General features: G+C 49.3%; 1 protein-coding gene across 1 annotated transcript; it reads left to right on the plus strand.

The window, feature by feature from the left end:
• The first annotated feature begins 7,345 nt into the window (after nt 1–7,345).
• Nucleotides 7,346–13,955, plus strand: MED7 (mediator complex subunit 7). The gene is made up of 2 exons (XM_075342218.1): nt 7,346–7,422; nt 12,920–13,955. The coding sequence occupies exon 2, from the start codon at nt 12,933–12,935 to the stop codon at nt 13,614–13,616; it is 684 nt and encodes a 227-aa protein (XP_075198333.1). The 5' UTR covers nt 7,346–7,422; nt 12,920–12,932; the 3' UTR covers nt 13,617–13,955.
• The last annotated feature ends 10,573 nt before the right edge of the window (nt 13,956–24,528 follow it).

The raw sequence follows: 24,528 nt of genomic DNA on the forward strand, positions 1-24,528 counted from the left end.
TGGAGGCCAAGCCAAGTCCATCTACCTAAGGCAAGGCTAGTGAAGTCAGCAGAAAAAGGGACACTAAAGAGAGGGAACCGGATTTCACGCTCGGAATCACCCAGAAGGCGGAGGTCCCTGACAGTGGTCCCAGCAGTCTGAGGGTCCTTGCAAGTGTGACAGAAACAGTGAGTAAAAGAACTGGAACTGCACCTTGGACTCGTCTCTGTTATTCCACCTACATAGACACTTACAAGCACCAACTGCGCCCCGGGCATTGCTCCACCTGTGGGGAGCAGTACCAACACTGCTGCCATAACATCATCCCGGAGGCCTCACACAGCAGCGGCGGCTTAATAGCCGCATACCACAGGTGGCGTCACGAACACCCTTTAACAACCAAGCCACACATTCAACTGACACCCACCAGGGCCACGGAGCCGGGCCCAGCCACCACTGACTACCACCGGACTAGTCCGGCCCGGCACCGGGTGTCCCATAGCCCCGGGGTGGGCGAGTCAACTTTTGGCGTCACGAACAGGATTTCGTGCCCGGTCTAACCGGGTACTGTGCGCCTGAAGAACCGTGTGACAGACTGTGTACTCTACTGAGAAACCGCCGCCATTAGCGCTGCTGAAAGCGGGAAGAAGGGGGGCGTGCAAGAAGAAAGGGCGCGAAGAGAAGCCCCGCCCCCTTGTCCAAGAAAAGCGCGCGAAGCGGTGCCCGCCATAGAAAGCGGAAGAAAAGGACACGGCGACCAAATAAGCTGGCCGGCTGGCAGAAAAAGCTTAAACGCCCGACCAACAGATAAAGAAAAAGAAATGTACCTTATCGCAGCGAAGGTGATGCAGCAGATCCGGCAAGCGACGCGCGGAGCAGCGACCGCCAGAACACCGGAGATGCTACTGAGGGGTGAGTCATTTAATGCCCCTGCCGGCGCGGGTGCCCCAACCCCCGCTGCCATGCCCGCGGTCCCTGGAGAGACGCCCGGCACGGCGACGCCGATCCAGGCCGCAGCCACGCCAGGTGCGGCCCGCCAAGATTTTGCCGCCGGAGCGGCGCCCATCCACACCGCAGCAGCGACTCCAATACAGGCCGCCGCCATGCCAGGCGCGGCCCGCCAAGACCAGCGGACGCAGACTGTGCTGACCGCTGTCTACCTGCTGCCAGGTGGGGAGCCAGAGAAGAATCCCTACATGTAAAGAAGTAAGAAGCAGCTGAACTGTACATAGCCCCTCATTCTTTTTGAAGAAGTCCCTCGTGTTTTGCCCCTTATTCTTTTCGAAGATGACACCCTTTCCTGCTGTACTGCCCCTGATGCTTTTTGAAGACGTCACCCCCCATGTTATGTGCTACCGGGCCACTGAACTGGAATGTGGGCCCCGGTGAATGTTTAGGTGTCATGTCATACCAGGCCACTGGACTTAGTGGCTGGTGTGTGGTGTATGTGTTTTATGTCCTACCAGGCCATTGGACTTAATGGCTGGTATGTTGTTGATCTGTCTGATGCAACCAGGCCATTGGACTTAATGGCTGGTCGAAGATGTTACTTTGTTTGTTTGAAACGAACTGACGGGCTACTGGACTTGTAGTAGCCAAAAATGTAATTAGTTGCACCCGTTGTGCCCCCTACCAGAATTATGGGGGATGTGCCTGAACCGTGCAATGGACTGGAAGTGCACACATAGTTTCTTTATAAGAAGTTTGCAACGTTCACTGATATGTGCCTCCCATAAAGGGAAGAAATGTTTTATTGTTTTATGTTTTGCATAACAAAAATTTTGCAGTTTCTCCACATGTTTTTGTTGTTTTTCAGCCCGAGGACGTGCTGGGATTTGCTGTGGGGGAGTGTGGCGCCCCTGAGGCTTCCGTCGCCACAGGTCATTGCACCCCATCTGCGGTGTGATGCCCCATTCTGGGAGAGGAAGAGAGTGAACTCCGGTCCCATGGTAAATTCACACTACACCCATTGCTAGGGACACACAGGACCAGGGAAAGTGGCAGGCAACCCTCCCATGCTGCATGCTGAGAGGGGCTGTAAGACCTATCCCTGCTCCCATAGGGTGGTAGCTTAGCAACTGGGGAGGTGGGAGGAGCCACTGAGAGCAGATAGAGAAAGGAAAGTGAAGTTAGTTTCAGTTCGCTCAGGGAGTGGGAGAGTGAGGAGTGAGCATGTAGGACGAGAAGAGAAGAAGGAGTCGCAGGGCCACGGGTAGTCCTGTAAGGTGCCACGAGCAGTCCTTGTTGGGTACCGCTGCCGAGGGCCCAGAGGCGCTACGGGTAGCTGCAGGCTGCGGTGGCCCGTTCCACAGTGACATCGGTGGAGCGACTAGCTGCGACAGGGGGACGGTCCCTAGACACTGAAGGAGTGAAAAGACAGTCTCCAGACAGTAAAAACTGAGGCCCAGGGAATTGCAAGCTCCCAGGGCCAGAACCCAGAGCAGATCTTCAGAAAAGGGGAAATCAGCCGACAGGTGACCCCCCAGCCTGGAGGCTGTAATGGAGGCCAAGCCAAGTCCATCTACCTAAGGCAAGGCTAGTGAAGTCAGCAGAAAAAGGGACACTAAAGAGAGGGAACCGGATTTCACGCTCGGAATCACCCAGAAGGCGGAGGTCCCTGACAGTGGTCCCAGCAGTCTGAGGGTCCTTGCAAGTGTGACAGAAACAGTGAGTAAAAGAACTGGAACTGCACCTTGGACTCGTCTCTGTTATTCCACCTACATAGACACTTACAAGCACCAACTGCGCCCCGGGCATTGCTCCACCTGTGGGGAGCAGTACCAACACTGCTGCCATAACATCATCCCGGAGGCCTCACACAGCAGCGGCGGCTTAATAGCCGCATACCACAGGTGGCGTCACGAACACCCTTTAACAACCAAGCCACACATTCAACTGACACCCACCAGGGCCACGGAGCCGGGCCCAGCCACCACTGACTACCACCGGACTAGTCCGGCCCGGCACCGGGTGTCCCATAGCCCCGGGGTGGGCGAGTCACATCCTTGCTGGCTATATTTCTAAGTGGACTTGTTCCTTGGAAACCTTTGGTTTCGTGATCGGTTCCTCTGTCTGTTGAGCCATTGCCTTTTCTTCCCTGTTCAAATGCTGATAGTTCCTATGGACTTTGTATTTCTTTCCTCTCCAGGTGTTTCCTATTAATTCACTATCACATTCTGGGTTGAGTTTTATATATTTACCTTTTAGTGTACTTTCTTCCTGTCTATATTTCTAAGTGGACTTGTTTCTGTGAGTTCCAGCCCTTCATCTTAGAGGTTTACCTTTGAAGTAAACACCAGTTGAGTGTCTGCTGTGAGTCGGTGTGTTTCCCGTTCCGGCCCCTAATTCTTTCACCTTATTTGAACTTGTTTTAGTTTATCTTACACTGGGTTTCTGTTTGTTCCTGCACACCTTCCTCTCCCCTTGTGGGCAGTGTGTGGCGGCCTTCCTTCTTGACCTTCAGGAGGCACGCAAAACCCTTTGATGGGCCTTTAGGAAGCCAGGTTCGAGGTGGTTCTGTTAGTTATGCGGCTAGGGTCTTTTAGTCTGTACAGGGACCAGCTGGGTGCGGCCGCACCTTATCCTTTTCCATGTGTTTGAGTAATAGTCAAACACTGTACTTGGCTGCCCCCATCAGTCCCACAAATTATGCTTGTTGATATGTTCAATTTTAACAGGTTACAAGGGATCCTCATTCCCTGATTGTGCTGTTCCCAGCAGTCCGATATGTTTGATTTTTGGAACAATCCTTTAAGTTGCCTGGCCTACATGCATAGTATTGGCATAAAAAGCTGATAGAGGTGGTCCTCTATGTGGGTGATTGATTAGCCCATAACACAACAACTAGGGCTATGACTTTCCCACCTTCATGGTAGAAAGCCCAAGATCAGCACTTTATGCCTCCATCCTCAAAGACAACTGGTTGTGCAAACTGATGGTTTTCAATATATTCAGGCCCATGTACATTGGGGATTTCCATCCTAAAATGTTTAACCACTAACTTTCCGTCATCATTCTCGCAACGCGCCCACATAAGAATAAAAACATTTCTCCAGAAAGATTGGAGACCAGCTTGGTTTTCTACAACCAGAGATATTTAACATTAACTGAAACCCACAGAGCAGAGATATTGGATCCTGGAAATACACCTGAAATGCTAAACAGAATAAGACGGGAAATCTACAGCTATCACCACTCTGTAAGAAGAGGACCACATACTCCACAGAGCTTCCTCTGTATACAGCTTCTATCAGATATCAAAATTTTATAGATTTTTTCTGTGGTTGTACATATAATCTGCAGACACATGGCTGCGATGGAGGAAGCGGCGGATCTAATGCGCTTCTCTCAAGTTTTGGAGATTGCCATAAATAATTTATGAGGTAGCAGGGCCGCTATGAGGTCTACAACCCTCACTGTTATATGGGGCCCGGTGAACAGGGGGGCCCGGGCCATGGGTTAAGTACTTTATGCATTATTTATTAAGCCCTCAGGCCCAACCTCCCCATCTCTTCACCATCCCCACTTTGCACCGGAGCCCTCCCACCTCTTCACTGGACCCCACTACGCCCCTCACGCCACAGCCGCACATACAGTAGCAGGGGAGCCAGCTGGGTCTGACATCTTTAGTCAGCCCTCTGTTCCTCATTCTTTCCAGCAAAGTGGGGCCTGCCCTCCACCTCTTCACGGGGCCCCATTCCGCACTGGGGCCCTTCCCCCCACGTCTTCACCGGGCCCCACTCTGCCCCGAGGCCTGCCCCTCACCTCTTCACCGTGCCCCACTCCGCCCTGGGGCCCGCCCCCACCTCTTCACTTGGCCCCACTTCATCCCATGACCCGCCCCCCACCACTTCATCAGGCCCCACTCCGCACAGGGGCACTCGCCCCACCTCTTCACCAGGCGCCACTCCACCCATCGGGGCCCACCACTCCATCTCTTGGTCACGCCGTGGCCATATACGAAGCAGAGGGAGTCGACGGAGTCTGACATCTTCAGTCAGCCATCTGTTCCTCGTTCCTTCCAAGCGGAGTGGGGCCTGCCCCCCACCTCTTCACCGGGCCCCACTCCACCCCAGGGCCCGCCGCCAATCTCTTCCCTGGGATCCACTCTGCCCCGGGACCTGCTCCCTCACCTCTTCACTGGGCCCCACTGTGCTTGTGGCCCACCCCCCACCTCTTCAACGAACCCCATTTCACTCCTCTAGGCCCGCCCCCCACCTCTTAGTCACGCTATGGCCGTACGAAGCAGAGGAGGCCGTCTGAGTCTGACATTTTCAGTCCGACCTCTGTTCCTCATGAGGTTTCTACTATGCATGCTGTAAATAGCCTGCAATGTACAAACCAGAAGTCATCGCAGAGCGCGCCGAGATTTCAGCATCTAGTATGATCTGTGTGTCTGTCTTCTGGCACCAGTTCTCAGCTCATACACAGCACCATACTGTATAGAAGAAGTAAGAAGATACAAGGTCTCCTTTAAGGGAATATATGGCATGTCTAAACACATTTAGGCGAGACTTCTTTTCCATTTGGGTACATTATGGGCATTTTCCCTTAGGGTATGTGCACAGGTTGTTTGGGTTTTTTTGAGTCTTTTGGAGCAGGTTCATTCAGAAAAACATCTTTACTTAAAAGAAAACCCTATAAAACAGGTGCAATGTCTTACAAAAGTATTCAAAGGCAGTGAACTTTTTCAGATTTTTTCACTTTACAGCCACAAAATTAAATTTATTTATTGGGATTTTAAGTGAGTTTGAGAGTGCAATTTAAGAGGTTAACAGGTGGAGGTAGATTGGAGATTCACCTGCGCCTGTTAGCGGCACATGTCTGTTGATCAGATCAGCAGACATGTGCTGGGAATAATGTGGGCTCCACACGGCCAAGGACATAGAGTACATATACGGATTTGGTGGTGTAGGGGTTAAGGCTCAAACAGCACCATGAAAACCAAGGAACACACCAGACAGGTCAGGGATTAAGTTGTGGAGAAGAGTAAAACAGGGTCAGGTTAAAAATAAAATAGTCCAAGCTCTGAACATCTCTGTTCAAGCTATCATCCAAAAATGGAAGGTGCATGGCACAACGGTAAACCTACCAAGACATAGCTGTCCACCAAAACTGACATCCCAAGAGAAGAGAGCACTAATTAGTAAAGCAGCCCATGGTCACTGAAGGAGCTGCAGAGATCACAGCTCAGAAGGGAGAATCTGTCCACAGGATAAGGGTTAGTCATTCGTATATGGCACAAATCTGGGCTGTATGGAAGAGTGATAAGAAGAAAGACATTTTAGAAGCAAGACATAAGAAGTCCCATTTACAGTTTGGCAAAAGCCATGTAGGGGACACAGCGAGCATGTGGGAGAAGGTTCTCTAGTCACATGAGACCAAAGTAGGGCGTTATGGATTAAATGCAAAACGCTGTGTGTGGTGGAAAAGTAACACTGCACATCAACCTGAAAACACCATCCCCTCCGTCACGCATGATGGTGGCAGCATCCTGCTATGGGGAGGCTTTTCTTCAGCAGGGGCAGGGAAGCTGGTCAGTGCTGATGGGAAGATGGATGGAGATGAATACAGGACAATCCTGGAGGAAAACCTGTTAGAGGCTGCAAAAGACGAGTCTGGGGCGTAGGTTCACCCTCCAGCAAGACAACGAGCCTAAACATCCTGCCAGAGCTACAATGGAGGGTTTAGATCAGAGCATATTCATGTGTGTGAGCGGCCCAGTCACAGTCCGGACCAAAACCCCATTGAGAATCTGTGACAAGATTGATAATTGCTGATCACAGACGTCTCCATCCAATCTCACTGAGTGAGAACAAAGAAGGGGGAAAATGTCACCTCTAGATGAGCAAAGCCGGAGAGACCGACCCCAAAAGACTCGCAGCAGAAACTGCAGGGAAAGGTGGTCCTACAAAGTATTCACTCAGGGGGTATGAATACAAATGCACGTCACTATATTTGGTACTGAGGCGGCCATGTGTTTGCAGCCCTCATTTATGGAAATTGCCGTGAATGCTCGCCCTGAGGATTGAACAGTTGCCATGGGGATTTGAAGGCAAAGGTTTTGTTGTTTTTTTTACCCCATTCATATATTAGGGCGCCCTGTGCGATTTTGTGACTCTTTTTTTGACCCTGTGAGGCTCCATACATAAGCCGTCAGCAGTCCCGCGCATGCTCTGTGACCGCCTCCCTGCTCGGACATGGAGCTCAGCTCTTCAGAATTTGCAGGTCAATAATAGTCCGGCGCCCCCTAGCGTCACACCCACCGGTAACACCTACTCTGACATGCGCAATAAGCACACACGCGCCTGCTGTCGCTCAGCCAATCAGCACACGTCTATTCAAGAAGCGGAAGTTACCGCTGAGTCGGCGGTAGCTACGTGACGTCACATCCGGAAGCGGTGACTCCGGGCTGTGAGGGAGGCCAGACGTCCGGTCCGGCAGGTACTGAGTGTGAGGGGCTCGTGTGTGTTATTAGTGACGCCATAGCCAGGGATATTGCTGCTACTGAATAGTGACGTCATTGTATGCCGGGATATGCATGTTCTCTATACCTGTGCACTGCTGAATCGCTATGACAGCTATGGGGGCAGCATTGCGTCACTTTATAGGGCGATAGTCTTTATAAATGACCAGTTACACCAATAGTAGTCCTGAAGGACACATGTTTGGTATATGCTGAGTCAATGGGGACTAATGGGCACCCCAGAATACTCCTCCATCCAGGGGTGTACATAGGCTAAATTAGCCCCCACCCCCTTCACCTTTGCTCTATTAGCCCGGGGGGGGGGGGGGTGACAGTCCCCATATAACCACTTAGATCCTGTGAGCACTATTTCTCAGCATCTAAGGAGTTAAATGCAGAGTCACCCAGTAAGACGTGGGCTCAGTGGGTAAGTATCGACTTCTGTCGTGTATATGCGATGGATGTGGGGAGAAGTGGGCAGACACCATGTGGTGGGGGTGTTCAGATCCAGGCGCTCCCCTCAATTACAAGCCCAGGAGTCGTCTTGTAGCCTTCCGTCATTGTCTGTTCACCATCTCCCTCTTTATTAAGAGATGAGAACTCTACTATACATGGGACAGATTACCGGCTGCTGGGGTCTGACCGCTGGGACCTCTCAGTCCCAAGATCGGGGCTCTCAAAGGTGAGCCTTGAATGTGTGCCCCCTCCAAACACTTATCTATAACAGACCATGGCCATCTCCGGCAATGTCACAGTTCTTAGGATTGTTTGGGGTCTCAGTGGTCCGACTCCCTGTAATCAGCATCTGGTCATCTATCCTGAGGACAACCCTTTTAAAGGGGATCTGTCAGATCCAGAAACACTATTTACCTGCAGAGGTAGGGTTAATCAGCTGGAGCAGTAACCACATGGAGAAAATGAGCCTATATCCTCCCATGTAGACTCTCGCTTCCAGGCATTAAAGGGAACCTGTCACCAGTTTTGGGGCCTATAAGCTGCGGCCACCACCACTGGGATCTGTATATACGGCATTCTAACATGCTTTATATAGGAGTCCAGGCCGCTGTGTAGAACATAAACACTTTATACCTCCTGGTCGTGGCCGCAGCTTATCTGCCCCAAAACTGGTGACCGGTTCCCTTTAAGGCAGTGCAGGGATAGGATACTGATCACTATACTCCCTGACATTTTGACAGCCTGCTCCGCAACGTACATGTGTACAACGTACGCTATTAAAGTGTCAGGGAGTGATTACAGTATAGTGAACAATATCCTCTCCCTGCATCCCCGAGTGACTGGAAGCAAGAGGCTTCAGGGAGGATATAGGTTCACTTTCTCCATGTAGCTGCTCTTCCAGCGAGGCATTAATTTATTACTATTTATCTGAAGGTAAAGGGCTTTCTGGACCTGACAGGTTCCCTTTAAAGAGAACCAGCCAGCAGGATTTTGCTTAATGAGGGAAATAAGATGCTGAATCCAGGCATACCTGTTATAGTTAGAAGTGATACTTTGTTGATTAGATATCTTTAATCAAAAACTGAGAAGCAGTGGCGCATTCACTGATGTAAGAAAAAAATCTGCGCACGCGCCGATGCTTCTCGTGGTCTTCACCGCAGTGTGCTCAATAAAATGGTGCTGGAGATTGCGGTACACGCATGTGTGTACTTTGGCACCATTTTAATGAAGACCTTAGTACTATGGCACGACTACAGCAATGGTGGCGCAATATTCAAATAAGGCTGGTTTCAGACGTCTGTTTCAGGTATCTGTTTTTAACACGGATGACACACGTACCCATGTTCTATGCTGTTACTCACCACGCACACACAGACATGTCTGTTTTTTCTCTGGCAGCATAGGTCTCACACTGTGATCTGTGTGACACGTACCAGAGAAAACATGGGTCTTTTTAATAAAAATATTTTCTATATTTACCTGTATCTAGTGACACTGTCTTCATCTCTGCTGCCTCCCGCTCCTGACCTCCGCTCATTATACTCACTGAATATTCGCTGCACTGAGGAGCTGGAAGCGGGGACAGCGCTGGGGACTTCATTGCTGGGGACTGTGTGTGTGTGTGTGTGTGTGTGTGTGTGTAACCTGGAAGCCAGAGCATCGTGGGGACAACATGGGGGGACTCATCACAGTTCCCATTGAACTCTGATCAACCCATGAAGCTGTAGCGCATGTGACTCAGGGGGTCATCAGGATGTCATCAAAGTTCATTGGGAACTCCAATTACCTCCTAGATGTCACTGTGCTTTCAGAATACTCACCTGTCCCTGCAGTGCTGCTCCTGCTTCCAGGTCTTGAGTGCGGTGAATCATCAATGAATATAATGAGCAGCGGTAAAGAGCGGGAGGCAGCAGAGCCGAAGAAAACGGGTAAATATGGAAAATCTTTTTATTTCAGACTAGTGTTTTCTCCGGTACCTGTCACACATATGACACACATGTGACTTGTACCAGATTAAACACGGACGTCTGAAACAAGCCTAAAGAAAATGGGGCAAACCACAAGAATGTCGGAGGAGGAGGAGGAATAAATGGGAGGACCCAACCTACAAAGACCTGCCCCCGTTGCAAAAGTCAAAGTTCAGGGCATTTCTGCAACTTTGATTTAAAGATATTTAATCAAACAAGCATCAGATCTTTCTATAACAGGTATGCCTGGATTCAGCATCTTACTGCATGGATGGCACTGCCTTTACCTCATATAGCAAAATTCGGGTGGTTGGTTCTCTTTAACCCCTTCACGATGGTAGTAATATTACGTCCCTGCGGTCAGTGTTAATCCCCACCTGCTATTGCAGGTGGGGATCCACGCACATGTCAATTGATTTGTACAGCTGACATGTGCCTGGCAGGTATGAGTGGAATCACTATCAACCCGTACCTGTTAACTCCTTAAATGGCGCTGTAAAGATGTGACAGTGCCATATTAATGACGATGGCGATAGAAGTTTAATCACTGCCTGATACCGGAAGTCACGTGACTTGATCACAAGATCCGGTGGTAGCACAGGGTCATGTGATGACTCCTGTAGCTCACATGATTAAGGTCCTGTAACCAGCAGCCAAGTTCTGCAGCTTACAGGAGATGATAATTTCTCCCGGTCTGAGCAGTGCTGCTCTGATTGGGAGAAATTAACAAGCGATCAGACATCTGATCTTTATAGCCCTCTAGGGACCTAGTAAAGTTAAAAAAAAAAATAAAAAAAGTTTTGAAAGATAAAAAAACCTAAGTTCAAATTACCCCCATTTTTCCCCATTGAAAATTAAAGGGTTAAAAAGATAAAAAGTGCACATATTTGGTATCTACGTTCAGAAATGCCCGATCTATCAAAATATAAGATCAATTAATTTGATTGGTAAATGGCGTAGCGGCAAAAAAAATTCCAAATGCTATAATTACATTTTTGGTCGCCGCAGTTTTTGTGCAAAATGTAATAACAGGCAATCAAAACGTAGCATCGGCGCAAAAATGTTACTGTTAAAAACATCAGCTCAAGACGCAAAAAATAAGCAATCACTGAGCCATAGATCCCGAGAAAAAAAAACGTACACCACTTTTTTTGGACAAACTTCTGATTTTTAGTTATTTTTTTTTCTTTTTAACCCCTTAGATAAAAGTAAACTTATACATGTTTGGTATCTACGAACGCACACCGACCTGAGACTTCATACACATACATCAGCTTTACCATCTAGTGAACACAGTGAATAAAATATCTTAAACAATAGTTCAATTGTACTTTTTTTTTTTTGAATTTTTCCGCATTTGGATTTTTTTTTTGTAGTTTTCCAGTACACTATGTGGTAAAACTCATGGTTTCATTTAAAAGTGCAGCTCGTTCCGCAGAAAACAAGTCCTCACATGGTAAGATTGATGGAAAAAATAAATTGCGTCTCTCGGAAGAATGGCGAAAAAAAAACAAAACGGAAAGTGCAAATTCGGCCGGTCGTGAAGGGGTTAAAACCTTTGCTCTCAAATATATTCAATAGAGATGAGCGGGCACTACCATGCTCGGGTGCTCAGTACTCGTAACTAGTGATGAGCAGGCACTACCATGCTCGGGTGCTCAGTACTCGTAACTAGTGATGAGCAGGCACTACCATGCTCGGGTGCTCAGTACTCGTAACTAGTGATGAGCAGGCACTACCATGCTCGGGTGCTCAGTACTCGTAACTAGTGATGAGCGGGCACTACCATGCTCGGGTGCTCAGTACTCGTAACTAGTGATGAGCAGGCACTACCATGCTCAGGTGCTCAGTACTCGTAACTAGTGATGAGCGGGCACTACCATGCTCAGGTGCTCAGTACTCTTAACTAGTGATGAGCGGGCACTACCGTGCTCAGGTGCTCAGTACTCGTAACTAGTGATGAGCGGGCACTACCGTGCTCAGGTGCTCAGTACTCGTAACTAGTGATGAGCGGGCACTACCATGCTCGGGTGCTCAGTACTTGTAACTAGTGATGAGCGGGCACTACCATGCTCGGGTGCTCGGTACTCATAACTAGTGATGAGCGAGCACTACCATGCTCAGGTGCTCATTACTCGTAACTAGTGATGAGTGAACACTACCATGCTCAGGTGCTCAGTACTCGTAACTAGTGATGAGCGGGCACTACCATGCTCGGGTGCTCTGTACTTGTAACTAGTGATGAGCGGGCACTACCATGCTCAGGTACTGGTAACTGGTGATGAGCGGGCACTACCATGTTCAGGTACTGGTAACTAGTGATGAGCGAGCACTACCATGCTCAGGTACTGGTAACTAGTGATGAGCGAGCACTACCATGTTCAGGTGCTCGTTACTCGTAACTAGTGATGAGCAGGCACTACCATGCTCGGGTGCTCATTACTGGTAACTAGTGATGAGCGGGCACTACCATGCTTGGGTGCTCATTACTGGTAACTAGTGATGAGCGGGCACTACCATGCTTGGGTGCTCATTACTGGTAACTAGTGATGAGCGGGCACTACCATGCTTGGGTGCTCATTACTGGTAACTAGTGATGAGTGAGCACTACCATGCTCGGGTGCTCATTACTGGTAACTAGTGATGAGCGGGCACTACCATACTCAGGGGCTCGGTACTCGTAACTAGTGGTGAGCGGGCACTACCATGCTTGGGTGCTCAGTACTCGTAACTAGTGATGAGCGGGCACTACCATGCTCGGGTGCTCAGTACTCGTAACTAGTGATGAGTGAGCACTACCAAAGATCCAGAGAGCGTCTGTCCCTGCAGGACACCTTGTGTCTGGGCTGTATATTAAAGTGTTGTGTAATGCTTCAGTTCACCAGTGGAGGCGCTGTGGTGTGATTTAAGCTTTTTCTACTGAGCTCCTCCTCTGGACTCCGTCATAGTGTCCTGCAATCAGCTTATCATTGGGAAGGAATATCTGCAGAATCCAGCTGCTCTTCTTATGTTCCTGGGTAATTACTGATGGTGCTTTTATCTTCTTCTCCAGATCCCCCGTCACGATGGGCGAGCCCCAGCAGGTGAGCGCGCTGCCTCTACCCCCTCTGCAGTACATCAAGGAATACACAGATGACAATGTCCGTAAAGCACTGGTCCCGAAACCGCCCCCTCCGGTTAAGGACAGCTACATGATGTTTGGGAACCAGTTCCAGTGCGATGACCTGATCATCCGACCCCTGGAGAGTCAGGGTATCGAGCGACTCCACCCACAGCAATTCGACCACAAAAAGGAGCTAAGGAAGCTCAACATGTCCATCCTGATCAACTTCCTAGATCTGCTGGACGTTCTGATCCGAAGTCCCGGAAGTATAAAGCGTGAGGAGAAGCTGGAGGACCTGAAGCTGCTGTTTGTTCACATGCATCACCTTATTAACGAGTACCGGCCTCACCAAGCGCGAGAGACCCTCCGAGTGATGATGGAGGTGCAGAAGAGGCAACGTCTGGAGACGGCCGAGAGGTTCCAGAAGCATCTGGAGAGGGTGATGGAGATGATACAGAACTGTTTGGCCTCGCTACCCGATGACCTGCCTATGGCTGATAGCGGGGTCACCATTAAGACTGAACCAGTGGAGATGCAGGAACCCAGTATAGACCAGCAGGATGTCCCTCCAGAGCCACCACCTTCTCTTAAAGAGACAGTAGATAAAGATGCAGCCATGTGTGTGATCATTGATGAGATGACATAAGTCAGATTTCTATTGTTGTGTAATGCAGCTGCTGAGGTTTAGGATTTTTTTGTACCTTGTGACCCATTCTTGGGCCCTGGGACATCCAGGCACCCTGGACACTTTGATGGGTGCTCTTTTTGGCAGCCGTACGTCGTGCTGGAAACTCATTCTGGACTGATTGAATCTTCTCAGGAATGGATTTTGACATAATTCACATAGAAATGTTCCTGCCGATACTTTAGACTGACGCTCCCGTCATATGTTACAGCCGGTTCAGGCTATTTATGCACCCAGTGGGTGGTCTTCATGGTGAGATTTGGTTTTTCATGTGTATAATTAAACTTTGCAGTTTATTAATCATGACTCGCTTTTTTTTTTTTTTTTTTTTTAATATATATATATATATATATATATATATATATATATATATATATATATATATATATATATATATATATATATATATTTATATAATATAATTTAAAATATAATAAAATACAACATTAAAATATAATAAAATACAACATTAAAATATAATAAAATATAACATTAAAATATAATAAAATATAACATATAATATTATAATATATTATAATAAAATATAATATTATAATATATAATATAATATATTTTATATTAAAATATATTTTATAATATAATTTTTAATCATGTCTTTTATTTTATATTTAATGTTTTTGTCAATGTGTTCTTGAATGACCTTATTCAAGGGATCTTCCCATCTCGCAAAATAGAGAAAAAAAGATAACCAGCACGATCTGAAATTGGCATGCATCATATAAAAAGTGAAAATTCACAAATTTATTCCAACTGTACTATAATAAAAAAAAAAAAAAAAAAATAATGAGATTTTTAGCAAATAATTGATCAATTTTTTGAGCCACCCCTGCCAACGTCACGGCAAATCTCAATAGGGGGGTCCTACTCTACATCCTGTATTTCATGTCCTAGATAAAGTTAAAAGCAGAACCATAATGGAGCACACATACCTGCAACCTGTATATAGCCGCTTCCATGTTGCAAAAAAGGCACTTAAGGATAGAGACCAGCCCAGGTCCCAGCATGTGGAGAAAGCCCCACACATACCAGGACTATATCACAACTGATCCTCCCAGTGCCAAACAGCAACCATTGATAAAGGCGGACCAGATCCAAGAATGGTGCTTAATTAGCAATGCCTGTGGAAAAGGGTGAGGTAACTGAGTCTGAACAGCCACCAACAGGAGGAATATATTGCAAACCAAAATCAGGCGTGCATGGTATGGTGTTGGTCAGACACCAGATTTGTAGCATAACTACGGTCAAAACAGAGAAAAAAAGATAACCAGCACGATCTGAAATTGGCATGCATCATATAAAAAGTGAAAATTCACAAATTTATTCCAACTGTACTATAATAAAAAAATGAGATGGAAGCGGCTATATACAGGTTGCAGGTATGTGTGCTGTATTATGGTTCTGCTTTTAACTTTATCTAGGAGGCCGCATGGCACATGAAATACAGAATGTAGAGTAGGACCCCCCTATTGAGATTTGCCGTGACGTTGGCAGGGGTGGCTCAAAAAATTGATCAATTATTTGCTAAAAATCTCATTTTTTTATTGTAGTACAGTTGGAATAAATCTGAATTTTCACTTTTTATATGATGCATGCCAATTTCAGATCGTGCTGGCTCCCCTCTCTCTCTGTTTGGTCGTAGTTATGCTACAAATTCTGGTGGCCGGTCACCACCATGCCATGCACGCCTGATTTTGGTTTGCTTTGTATTCCTCCTGTTGGTAGCTGTTCAGATTCAGTTACCTCACCCCTTTCCACAGGCAATGCTAATTAAGCACCATACTTGGATCTGGTCCGCCTTTATCAATGGTTGCTGTTTGGCACTGGGAGGATCAGTTCTGATATAGTCCTGGTATGGTGCAGAGCTTGCTCCACATGCTGGGACCTGGGCTGGTCTCTATCCACAAGTGCCTTTTTTGCAACATAGAAGCGGTTATATACAGGTTACAGGTATGTGTGCTGTATTATGGTTCTGCTTTTAACTTTATCTAGGAGGCCGCATGGCACATGAAATACAGAATGTAGAGTAGGACCCCCCTATTGAGATTTGCCGTGACGTTGGCAGGGGTGGCTCAAAAAATTGATCAATTTTTTGCTAAAAATCTCATTTTTTTATTGTAGTACAGTTGGAATAAATATGTGAATTTTCACTTTTTATATGATGCATGCCAATTTCAGATCGTGCTGGCTCCCCTCTCTCCATCTCGCAAAATGACAACTTTTTCCATCACGCCATAAGGGAACCAACATAGTCATTGATGGATTTAATGCAAGCACTTTTGCAATTTACCGCTTATAAACATATTCAGCTGTTCTTTAACCCCTTAACGACCGCCGATACGCCTTTTAACGGCGGCAAATTAGGGTACTTTTTCCGATCCGCCGCTTTTTAACGGCGGTCGGAAAAAAGGGTCTAGCGCCCCCCAGAGTCAGAAAATTTCCGGGGTCTCAGCTGCCGGGGGTAGCTGAGACCCTGGAGATCATGATTCTGGCCGGTTTTTCCGGTCCCCGCTCACCTGATGACCGGTATACACCGTATACCGATGATCAGGTTACAGTAAATGACCGCGCCGGTAAAAAATCATTTATCTCCCATCTGGCATAAACAAACATGTCAGATGGGAGATAAATCTCATCCCCCGGTCCTCTCCGGTCCCCCGGTGTCGCTAAAGTGTCCCCCCCACCCCCCTTCCTCCCGAAAATCTAACATGGCGCCGCACATACCGGCGCGCACAGCAGCGCGCCGGCCGCATTTCCCCCTTTCCCATGGTTTCTGTCGCATGTGCTATGACACATACGACAGAAACCTGCTCCCCAGGCCCTGCCAAGTCCCCCCCCTATCCCCCCCGGTGTCCCCCGGTGTCATACATACCTGTCAGCTCTGATCCCCCGCGGCCCCCTCCTCCGGCTCCTTCTCAGCAGACGCCGGACACACGTGCAGAGCGCAGCTGTCAGCTTCCTGTGTCTGTGACTCAGACGCTGGCTGCTGCTGCTGCTGCTTGCACAGAGTCTGCAGCTGTGACCCGGGGAGGGTGGGTGCAAATTCTTTGCACCCACTCTCCTCAAATGGAGGGTCTGCCCTCCTAGAAAATGGGGGATACGTTCCCTGAACGTGCCCCCCATATTCTAGAAGGTCCAGAATCGCCGCGGGACGTCCAAATGGATTACAGCAGGGACTTGATTTTTTTTTTTTTCTTTTCAATAAATTGGCCAAAGAGGGAATGTTTTTGGGGAGTGTTTTTTCAAATAAAATTTTTTTTTGTTGTCAATTTTTTTTTTTATTATTACTGTCAATTAGTTATGTCTGGTATCAAATAGACGCTGTGACATAACTAATTGCTGGGCTTGATGCCAGGTGACATTACACATCTGGTATCAACCCCATTTATTACCCCGTTAGCCACCGCACCAGGGCGCGGGATGAGTTGGGGCGAAGCGCCAGGATTGGCGCATCTGATGGATGCGCCACTTCTGGGGCGGCTGCGGCCTGCTATTTTTAGGCTGGGAAGAGTCCAATAACCATGGCTCTTCCCACCCTGAGAATACCAGACCCCAGCTGTCAGCTTCACCTTGACTGGTGATCTAATTTGGGGGGACCCTACGTTTTGGTTTTTTTTTTTAATTATTTATAAATAATTAAAAAAAAAAACCACAGCTTGGGGAGCCCTCCAAATTGATCACCAGCCAAGGTGAAGCTGTCAGCTGTGGTTTGCAGGCTACAGCTGTCTGCTTTACCCTAGCTGGCTATCAAAAATAGGGGGGACCCCACGTCATTTATTTTAATTATTTTTTTTCTTTTTGGGCTAAATACAAGGCTAGGCACCCTTTAGTGCCACATGAAAGGCACTAAAGGGCGCCAGCTTAGAATATGCAGGGGGTGGGACGTTATATATGTTTGACATCTATCCATTCATCCATTGTAGCATTTTAGGCTGTGTGCCCACAATCAGGGTTTGCAGCGTTTTGGGCGCAGAGTGTTTTCCCTGCGTCCATAACGCTGCGTTGTGCAGTAGAAGCACAGTGGAAGGATTTTTAGAAATCCCGTGCCCACTGTGCTTCTTTTCTCCGCAGCATAAACCGACCTGTGGCGCAGCTTCCCGAGCCTCAGCATGTCAATTTATGCTGCGGAGATGAGTGTGCTCTGCAGGTAGCATAGAACTAAAGTCCACAGCAGCCTGAACCCAAATCGTGGGCATGGGCAGCTGCGTTCTCCCGTGGACAACACTCACATCTCTGCAGGAAGGCTGACACTGTGTACTAGACGCCGTGTCGCTGGATCATGGCCACATAGCCTAAAAGTGAGACATTTGTTGCTACAGCAACATTTTTGTGAAGTACCTGTGGATTCAAAATGCTTACTATACTCCTGAATAAAATCCTTGAGGGGTCCAGTTTCCAAAATGGAGTCACTTGTGGGGGGTTTCTAATGTATAGGTAACCAAGAGGCCCTGCTAATGTGACATGGTGCGCGCAATTTATTTCAACTTTTCCAAAATTCAAATGGTGCTCCTTCCATTCCAAGCCCTCCCATATATCCAAACAGAGTTTTTTGGCCACATATGGGGTATCCCTGCGCTCACAAGAAATTGGATAACAACCTGTGGGGTCCACGTTTTGTTGTGGCCTCTTGAAAAAGTGAGAAATGTGATGCTAAAGAAACATTTTTGTGAAAAAAATGAAAATTTTCAATATGGCAACCTAAGCTTATCAAATTCTGTGAAGTATTCGTGGATTCAAAATGCTCAATATACACCTAGATAAAAGCCTTGAGGTTTCTTGATTCCAGAATGGGGTCACTTGTGGGGGGCCTCCACTGTTTAGGCACTTTAGGGGCTTTCAAAATGCGACATAGCGTCCACTAATTATTCCAGCCAAATGTTCAGTCAAATTGCACTCCTTCCCTTCCAAGACCTGCCGTGTGCCCAAACAGTTGATTTCCACCACATATAAGATATCACCAAACTCAGGAGAAATTGCAGAATAGATTTCATGGTGATTTTTTTCCTGTTACCCTTGTGAAAAAAAAAGCTACCTGGTTGAAGTAACAATTTTGTGGTAAAATTTTATTTCTTCGGCGCTCTATTGGGAGACCCAGACGATTGGGTGTATAGCACTGCCTCCGGAGGCCACACAAAGCAATTACACTAAAAAGTGTAAGGCCCCTCCCCTTCTGGCTATACACCCCCAGTGGGATCACTGGCTCACCAGTTTTCTGCTTTGTGCGAAGGAGGTCAGACATCCACGCATAGCTCCACTGTTTAGTCAGCAGTAGCTGCTGACTATATCGGATGGAAGAAAAGAGGGCCCATTTGGGGCCCCCAGCATGCTCCCTTCTTACCCCACTTGTGGTTTGTAAGGTTGAGGTACCCATTGCGGGTACGGAGGCTGGAGCCTACATGCTGTTTTCCTTCCCCATCCCCCTGAGGGGCTCTGAGGAAGTGGGATCTTACCGGCCACCAAGCCCTGAGGCCGGGCTCCATCCACAGACCCATAGAACCTGCTGGATGTGGAGCGGGAGTGCCGTTCAGGGACAAGGCCCTGCAACTTTCAGGTACTCTGTGTCCCCGTATGGCAGGCCACGCGCACCCCAGGCTTGCTGGGTGTGCTAGTGCGCCGGGGACTGTAGCGCTGTGCGCTGGGCTTATAGTCCCCGCAGATTACTGGGGGACTTTATGTGTGTGGATCGCCGCGCCGACCGCCCCTGGAGCGGCGGCACAGCTGCGACTTGTAGTGCGCCGGGGTCGCGCCGACCGCGCTTTTACGGCGGCGGCGCTTCTAACTTTAGTCCCCGGCTTTCTGCGGCCTAGCTCCGCTTCGTTAACGCCCCCCACCCTGTCAATCAGGGTAGGGGAGAGACGTTATTCAATCGGCAGCGCCGAGGGCTGGGGCACGATTTACATGCTCCAGCCCTCTCACTGAGCACAGTAGACACAGGCTTCGCGCTTTTTCTCTGTGCACGCCCTAGGCCCGCCCCCAGGCTTGCAGCTCCCCAGGACGCCGGCAGCCATTATACACATGCAGTCTGGCTGGAGAACACACGCAGGCTCTGGGGGACCCAGGCTAAGGGGTTCTGGCGACCACACACCCGCGCTCAGCGGGCGGTAAGCAGCACATACTTGCAGCCCCTCTAGTGCCACAGTGTTATATTTGTCACTGTACATAGACACTGCTGTGTCTAGATATATTTAATACTGCACTGTAAGGTCGCTTCTTGGCTGTACACCCTATATTGCTTGAGGAGACAACAGCATGTCATCCGCAAAACGCAAGGGTGCCAAGGCACGGGCTGTATACACTACTTGTACAGCATGTGGGGCTAATCTACCAGCAGGCTCCAACGACTCTCATTGTGTGCAATGTTCAGTCCCAGTGGCACTTCGTCAGCCAGAGCCTACTGTGGTGGTAGCCCAGGCAGAGACGCCTGTGAACCCTGCCCCGGTGACGGGGACAGAATTTGCAGTCTTTGCTGATAAAATGTCTGTGACTATGACAAAAATCCTGGAAACCTTGCAGTCCAGGCCAGTTGCTCAGACCATAGACACTGCTGTGTCTATGTTCCCCGGTCCCCCTCAGTTGGAACTAATCCGTACTTCAAGGGGGTCCCAGGCATCACAGGCTGAGGGCTCTGACTCCGATGACAGTCCCAGTCCGCCTAAGCGAGCTCGCTGGGAGAGACCCTCCACGTCATCACGTGGATCAGGGTCTCAGCGAGAAGGGTCCCTATATGAGGGTTCAGAGGTGGGTGATCAGGAGTCTTGTCCTGACGCCGCACTCAATTTGGATACGCCAGATGGTGACGCCATGGTAAATGACCTTATAGCGGCCATCAATAGGCTGTTGGATATTTCTCCCCCAGCCCCTTCTGCAGAGGAGGCAGCTGCACAGCAGGAGAAATTCCATTTCCTGTATCCCAAGCGTAAATTGAGTTCTTTTCTGGACCACTCTGACTTCAGAGAATCCATCCAGAAACATAATACTTATCCGGACAAGCGGTTTTCTAAACGCCTTAAGGATACACGGTATCCTTTTCCCCCTGACGTGGTCAAACGCTGGACCCAGTGTCCAAAAGTGGACCCTCCAATATCCAGGCTTGCAGCTAGATCCATAGTTGCAGTGGAGGATGGGGCTTCACTTAAAGATGCCAATGACAGACAGATGGACCTTTGGTTGAAATCTGTCTATGAAGCTATCGGCGCGTCGTTTGCTCCAGCATTCGCGGCCGTGTGGGCGCTCCAAGCTATTTCAGCTGGTCTGGCACAGGTGGACTCTCTCATACGTCCAGCAGTGCCGCAAGTGGCGTCCCTAACTACGCAAATGTCTGCGTTTGCGACCTACGCTATCAATGCGGTACTGGACTCTACAAGCCGTACCTCAATGGCTTCTGCCAACTCTGTAGTTTTGCGCAGAGCCTTGTGGTTAAAGGAATGGAAAGCAGATTCTGCTTCTAAAAAATGTTTAACCAGCTTGCCATTATCTGGAGACAGACTGTTTGGTGAGCAATTGGCGGAAATCATCAAACAGTCCAAAGGTAAGGACTCCTCCTTACCCCAGCCCAGATCAAGCAAACCTCCACAGAGGAAGTGGCAGTCAAGGTTTCGGTCCTTTCGAGGCTCGGGCAAGCCCCAATTCTCCTCGTCCAAAGGGACTCAGAAAGAGCAAAGGAGCTCTGATTCATGGCGGGCTCACTCACGCCCCAAGAAAGCAACCGGAGGTACCGCTTCCAAGGCGGCTGCCTCATGACTTTCGGCCGCCTCCCTCCGCATCCTCGGTCGGTGGCAGGCTCTCCCGCTTTTGCGGCATTTGGCTGCCACAGGTCAAAGACCGGTGGGTAACAGACATTTTGTCTCACGGGTACAGGATAGAGTTCAGTTCTCGTCCTCCGCCTCGGTTCTTCAGAACTTCCCCACATCCCGACCGAGCAGATGCCCTTCTGCAGGCGGTGAATTCTCTAAGAGCAGAAGGAGTGGTGGTCCCTGTTCCTATTCAGGAACGAGGTCTAGGTTTTTACTCCAATCTCTTTGTGGTGCCAAAAAAGGACGGCTCATTCCGTCCTGTTCTGGACCTAAAACTGCTCAACAAGCATGTGAACGCCAGGCGGTTCCGGATGGAATCCCTCCGCTCAGTCATTGCCTCAATGTCTCAAGGAGATTTCCTAGCATCAATAGACATCAAGGATGCTTATCTCCACGTGCCGATTGCTACAGAGCACCAACGCTTTCTACGCTTCGTGATAGGAGACGACCATCTTCAGTTCGTAGCTCTGCCATTTGGTCTAGCGACAGCCCCACGGGTGTTCACCAAGATCATGGCGGCAGTGGTAGCAGTCTTGCACTCTCAGGGACACTCTGTGATCCCTTACTTGGACGATCTACTGGTCAAGGCACCCTCTCAAGAGGCATGCCAACTCAGCTTGACTGTTGCACTGGAGACTCTCCAGACGTTCGGGTGGATCATCAACTTCTCAAAGTCAAATCTGTCACCGACCCAATCACTAACGTATCTTGGCATGGAGTTTCATACTCTCTCAGCGATAGTGAAGCTTCCGCTGGACAAGCAGAGGTCACTACAGACTGGGGTGCAGGCTCTCCTTCAAAGTCAGTCGCACTCCTTAAGACGCCTCATGCACTTCCTCGGGAAGATGGTGGCGGCAATGGAAGCGGTTCCGTTTGCGCAGTTTCATCTGCGCCCACTTCAATGGGACATTCTCCGCCAATGGGACGGGAAGTCAACATCCCTGGACAGGAAAGTCTCCCTTTCCCAGACGGCCAAGGACTCTCTGCAGTGGTGGCTTCTTCCCACCTCATTATCACAGGGAAGATCCTTCCTACCCCCATCCTGGGCGGTGGTCACGACAGACGCGAGTCTGTCAGGGTGGGGAGCAGTATTTCTCCACCACAGGGCTCAGGGTATGTGGACCCAGCAAGAGTCCACCCTTCAGATCAATGTTCTGGAAATCAGAGCAGTGTATCTTGCCCTACTAGCCTTCCAGCAGTGGCTGGAGGGAAGGCAGATCCGAATTCAGTCGGACAACTCCACAGCGGTGGCATACATCAACCACCAAGGGGGGACACGCAGTCGGCAAGCCTTCCAGGAAGTCCAGCGGATTCTGATGTGGGTGGAAGCCACAGCCTCCACCATATCCGCAGTTCACATCCCCGGCGTAGAAAACTGGGAAGCAGACTTCCTCAGTCGCCAGGGTATGGACGCAGGGGAATGGTCCCTTCACCCAGACGTGTTTCAGGAAATCTGTCACCGCTGGGGGGTGCCGGACGTCGACCTAATGGCGTCACGGCACAACAACAAGGTCCCAACCTTCATGGCACGGTCTCGCGATCAAAGAGCGCTGGCGGCAGACGCCCTAGTGCAAGATTGGTCGCAGTTCCGGCTCCCTTATGTGTTTCCACCTCTGGCACTCTTGCCCAGAGTGCTACGCAAGATCAGATCCGATTGCAGCCGCGTCATACTTGTCGCCCCAGACTGGCCGAGGAGGGCGTGGTACCCGGATCTGTGGCAGCTCACGGTCGGCCAACCGTGGGCACTACCAGACCGACCAGACTTACTGTCCCAAGGGCCGTTTTTCCATCGGAATTCTGCGGCCCTGAACCTGACTGTGTGGCCATTGAGTCCTGGATCCTAGCGTCTTCAGGATTGTCCCAAGGGGTCGTTGCCACCATGAGACAGGCTAGGAAGCCCACGTCCGCGAAGATCTACCACAGAACGTGGAGGATATTCTTATCCTGGTGCTCTGCTCAGGGTGTGTCTCCCTGGCCATTTGCATTGTCTACCTTTCTTTCTTTCCTGCAATCTGGGTTAGAAAAAGGTTTGTCGCTCGGCTCCCTTAAGGGTCAGGTCTCGGCGCTATCCGTCTTTTTTCAGAGGCGTTTGGCACGCCTTCCTAAGGTGCGCACGTTCCTACAGGGGGTTTGCCATATCGTTCCCCCGTACAAGCGGCCGTTAGATCCATGGGATCTGAACAGGGTACTAGTTGCCCTCCAGAAGCCGCCCTTCGAGCCTCTGAGGGAGGTTTCACTTTCTAGACTATCACAGAAAGTGGCTTTTCTGGTAGCGATCACATCTCTTCGGAGAGTGTCTGAGCTGGCAGCACTATCATCCAAGGCTCCCTTCCTGGTCTTCCACCAGGACAAGGTAGTGCTGCGCCCCATTCAGGAGTTTCTCCCGAAGGTGGTATCCTCTTTTCATCTTAATCAGGATATCTCTTTGCCTTCGTTTTGTCCTCATGCAGTTCATCGGTATGAGAAGGATTTACATTTGTTAGATCTGGTGAGAGCACTCAGAATCTACATTTCCCGCACGGCGCCCTTGCGCCGTTCGGATGCACTCTTTGTCCTTGTCGCTGGTAAGCGCAAAGGGTCGCAGGCTTCTAAGGCCACCCTGGCTCGATGGATCAAAGAACCAATTCTTGACGCCTACCGTTCTGCTGGGCTTCCGGTTCCATCAGGGCTGAAGGCCCATTCTACCAGAGCCGTGGGTGCATCCTGGGCATTACGACACCAGGCTACGGCTCAACAGGTGTGCCAGGCAGCTACCTGGTCGAGTCTGCACACTTTCACCAAACATTATCAGGTGCATACCTATGCTTCGGCGGACGCCAGCCTAGGTAGAAGAGTCCTGCAGGCGGCAGTTGCCTCCCCGTAGGGGAGGGCTGTCTTGCAGCTCTAACATGAGGTATTTCTTTACCCACCCAGGGACAGCTTTTGGACGTCCCAATCGTCTGGGTCTCCCAATAGAGCGCCGAAGAAGAAGGGAATTTTGTTACTTACCGTAAATTCCTTTTCTTCTAGCTCTTATTGGGAGACCCAGCACCCGCCCTGTTGTCCTTCGGGATTTTTGGTTT

This window comes from Anomaloglossus baeobatrachus, chromosome 4 (genome assembly GCF_048569485.1).
Source record: "Anomaloglossus baeobatrachus isolate aAnoBae1 chromosome 4, aAnoBae1.hap1, whole genome shotgun sequence".
Taxonomy (NCBI): domain Eukaryota; kingdom Metazoa; phylum Chordata; class Amphibia; order Anura; family Aromobatidae; genus Anomaloglossus; species Anomaloglossus baeobatrachus.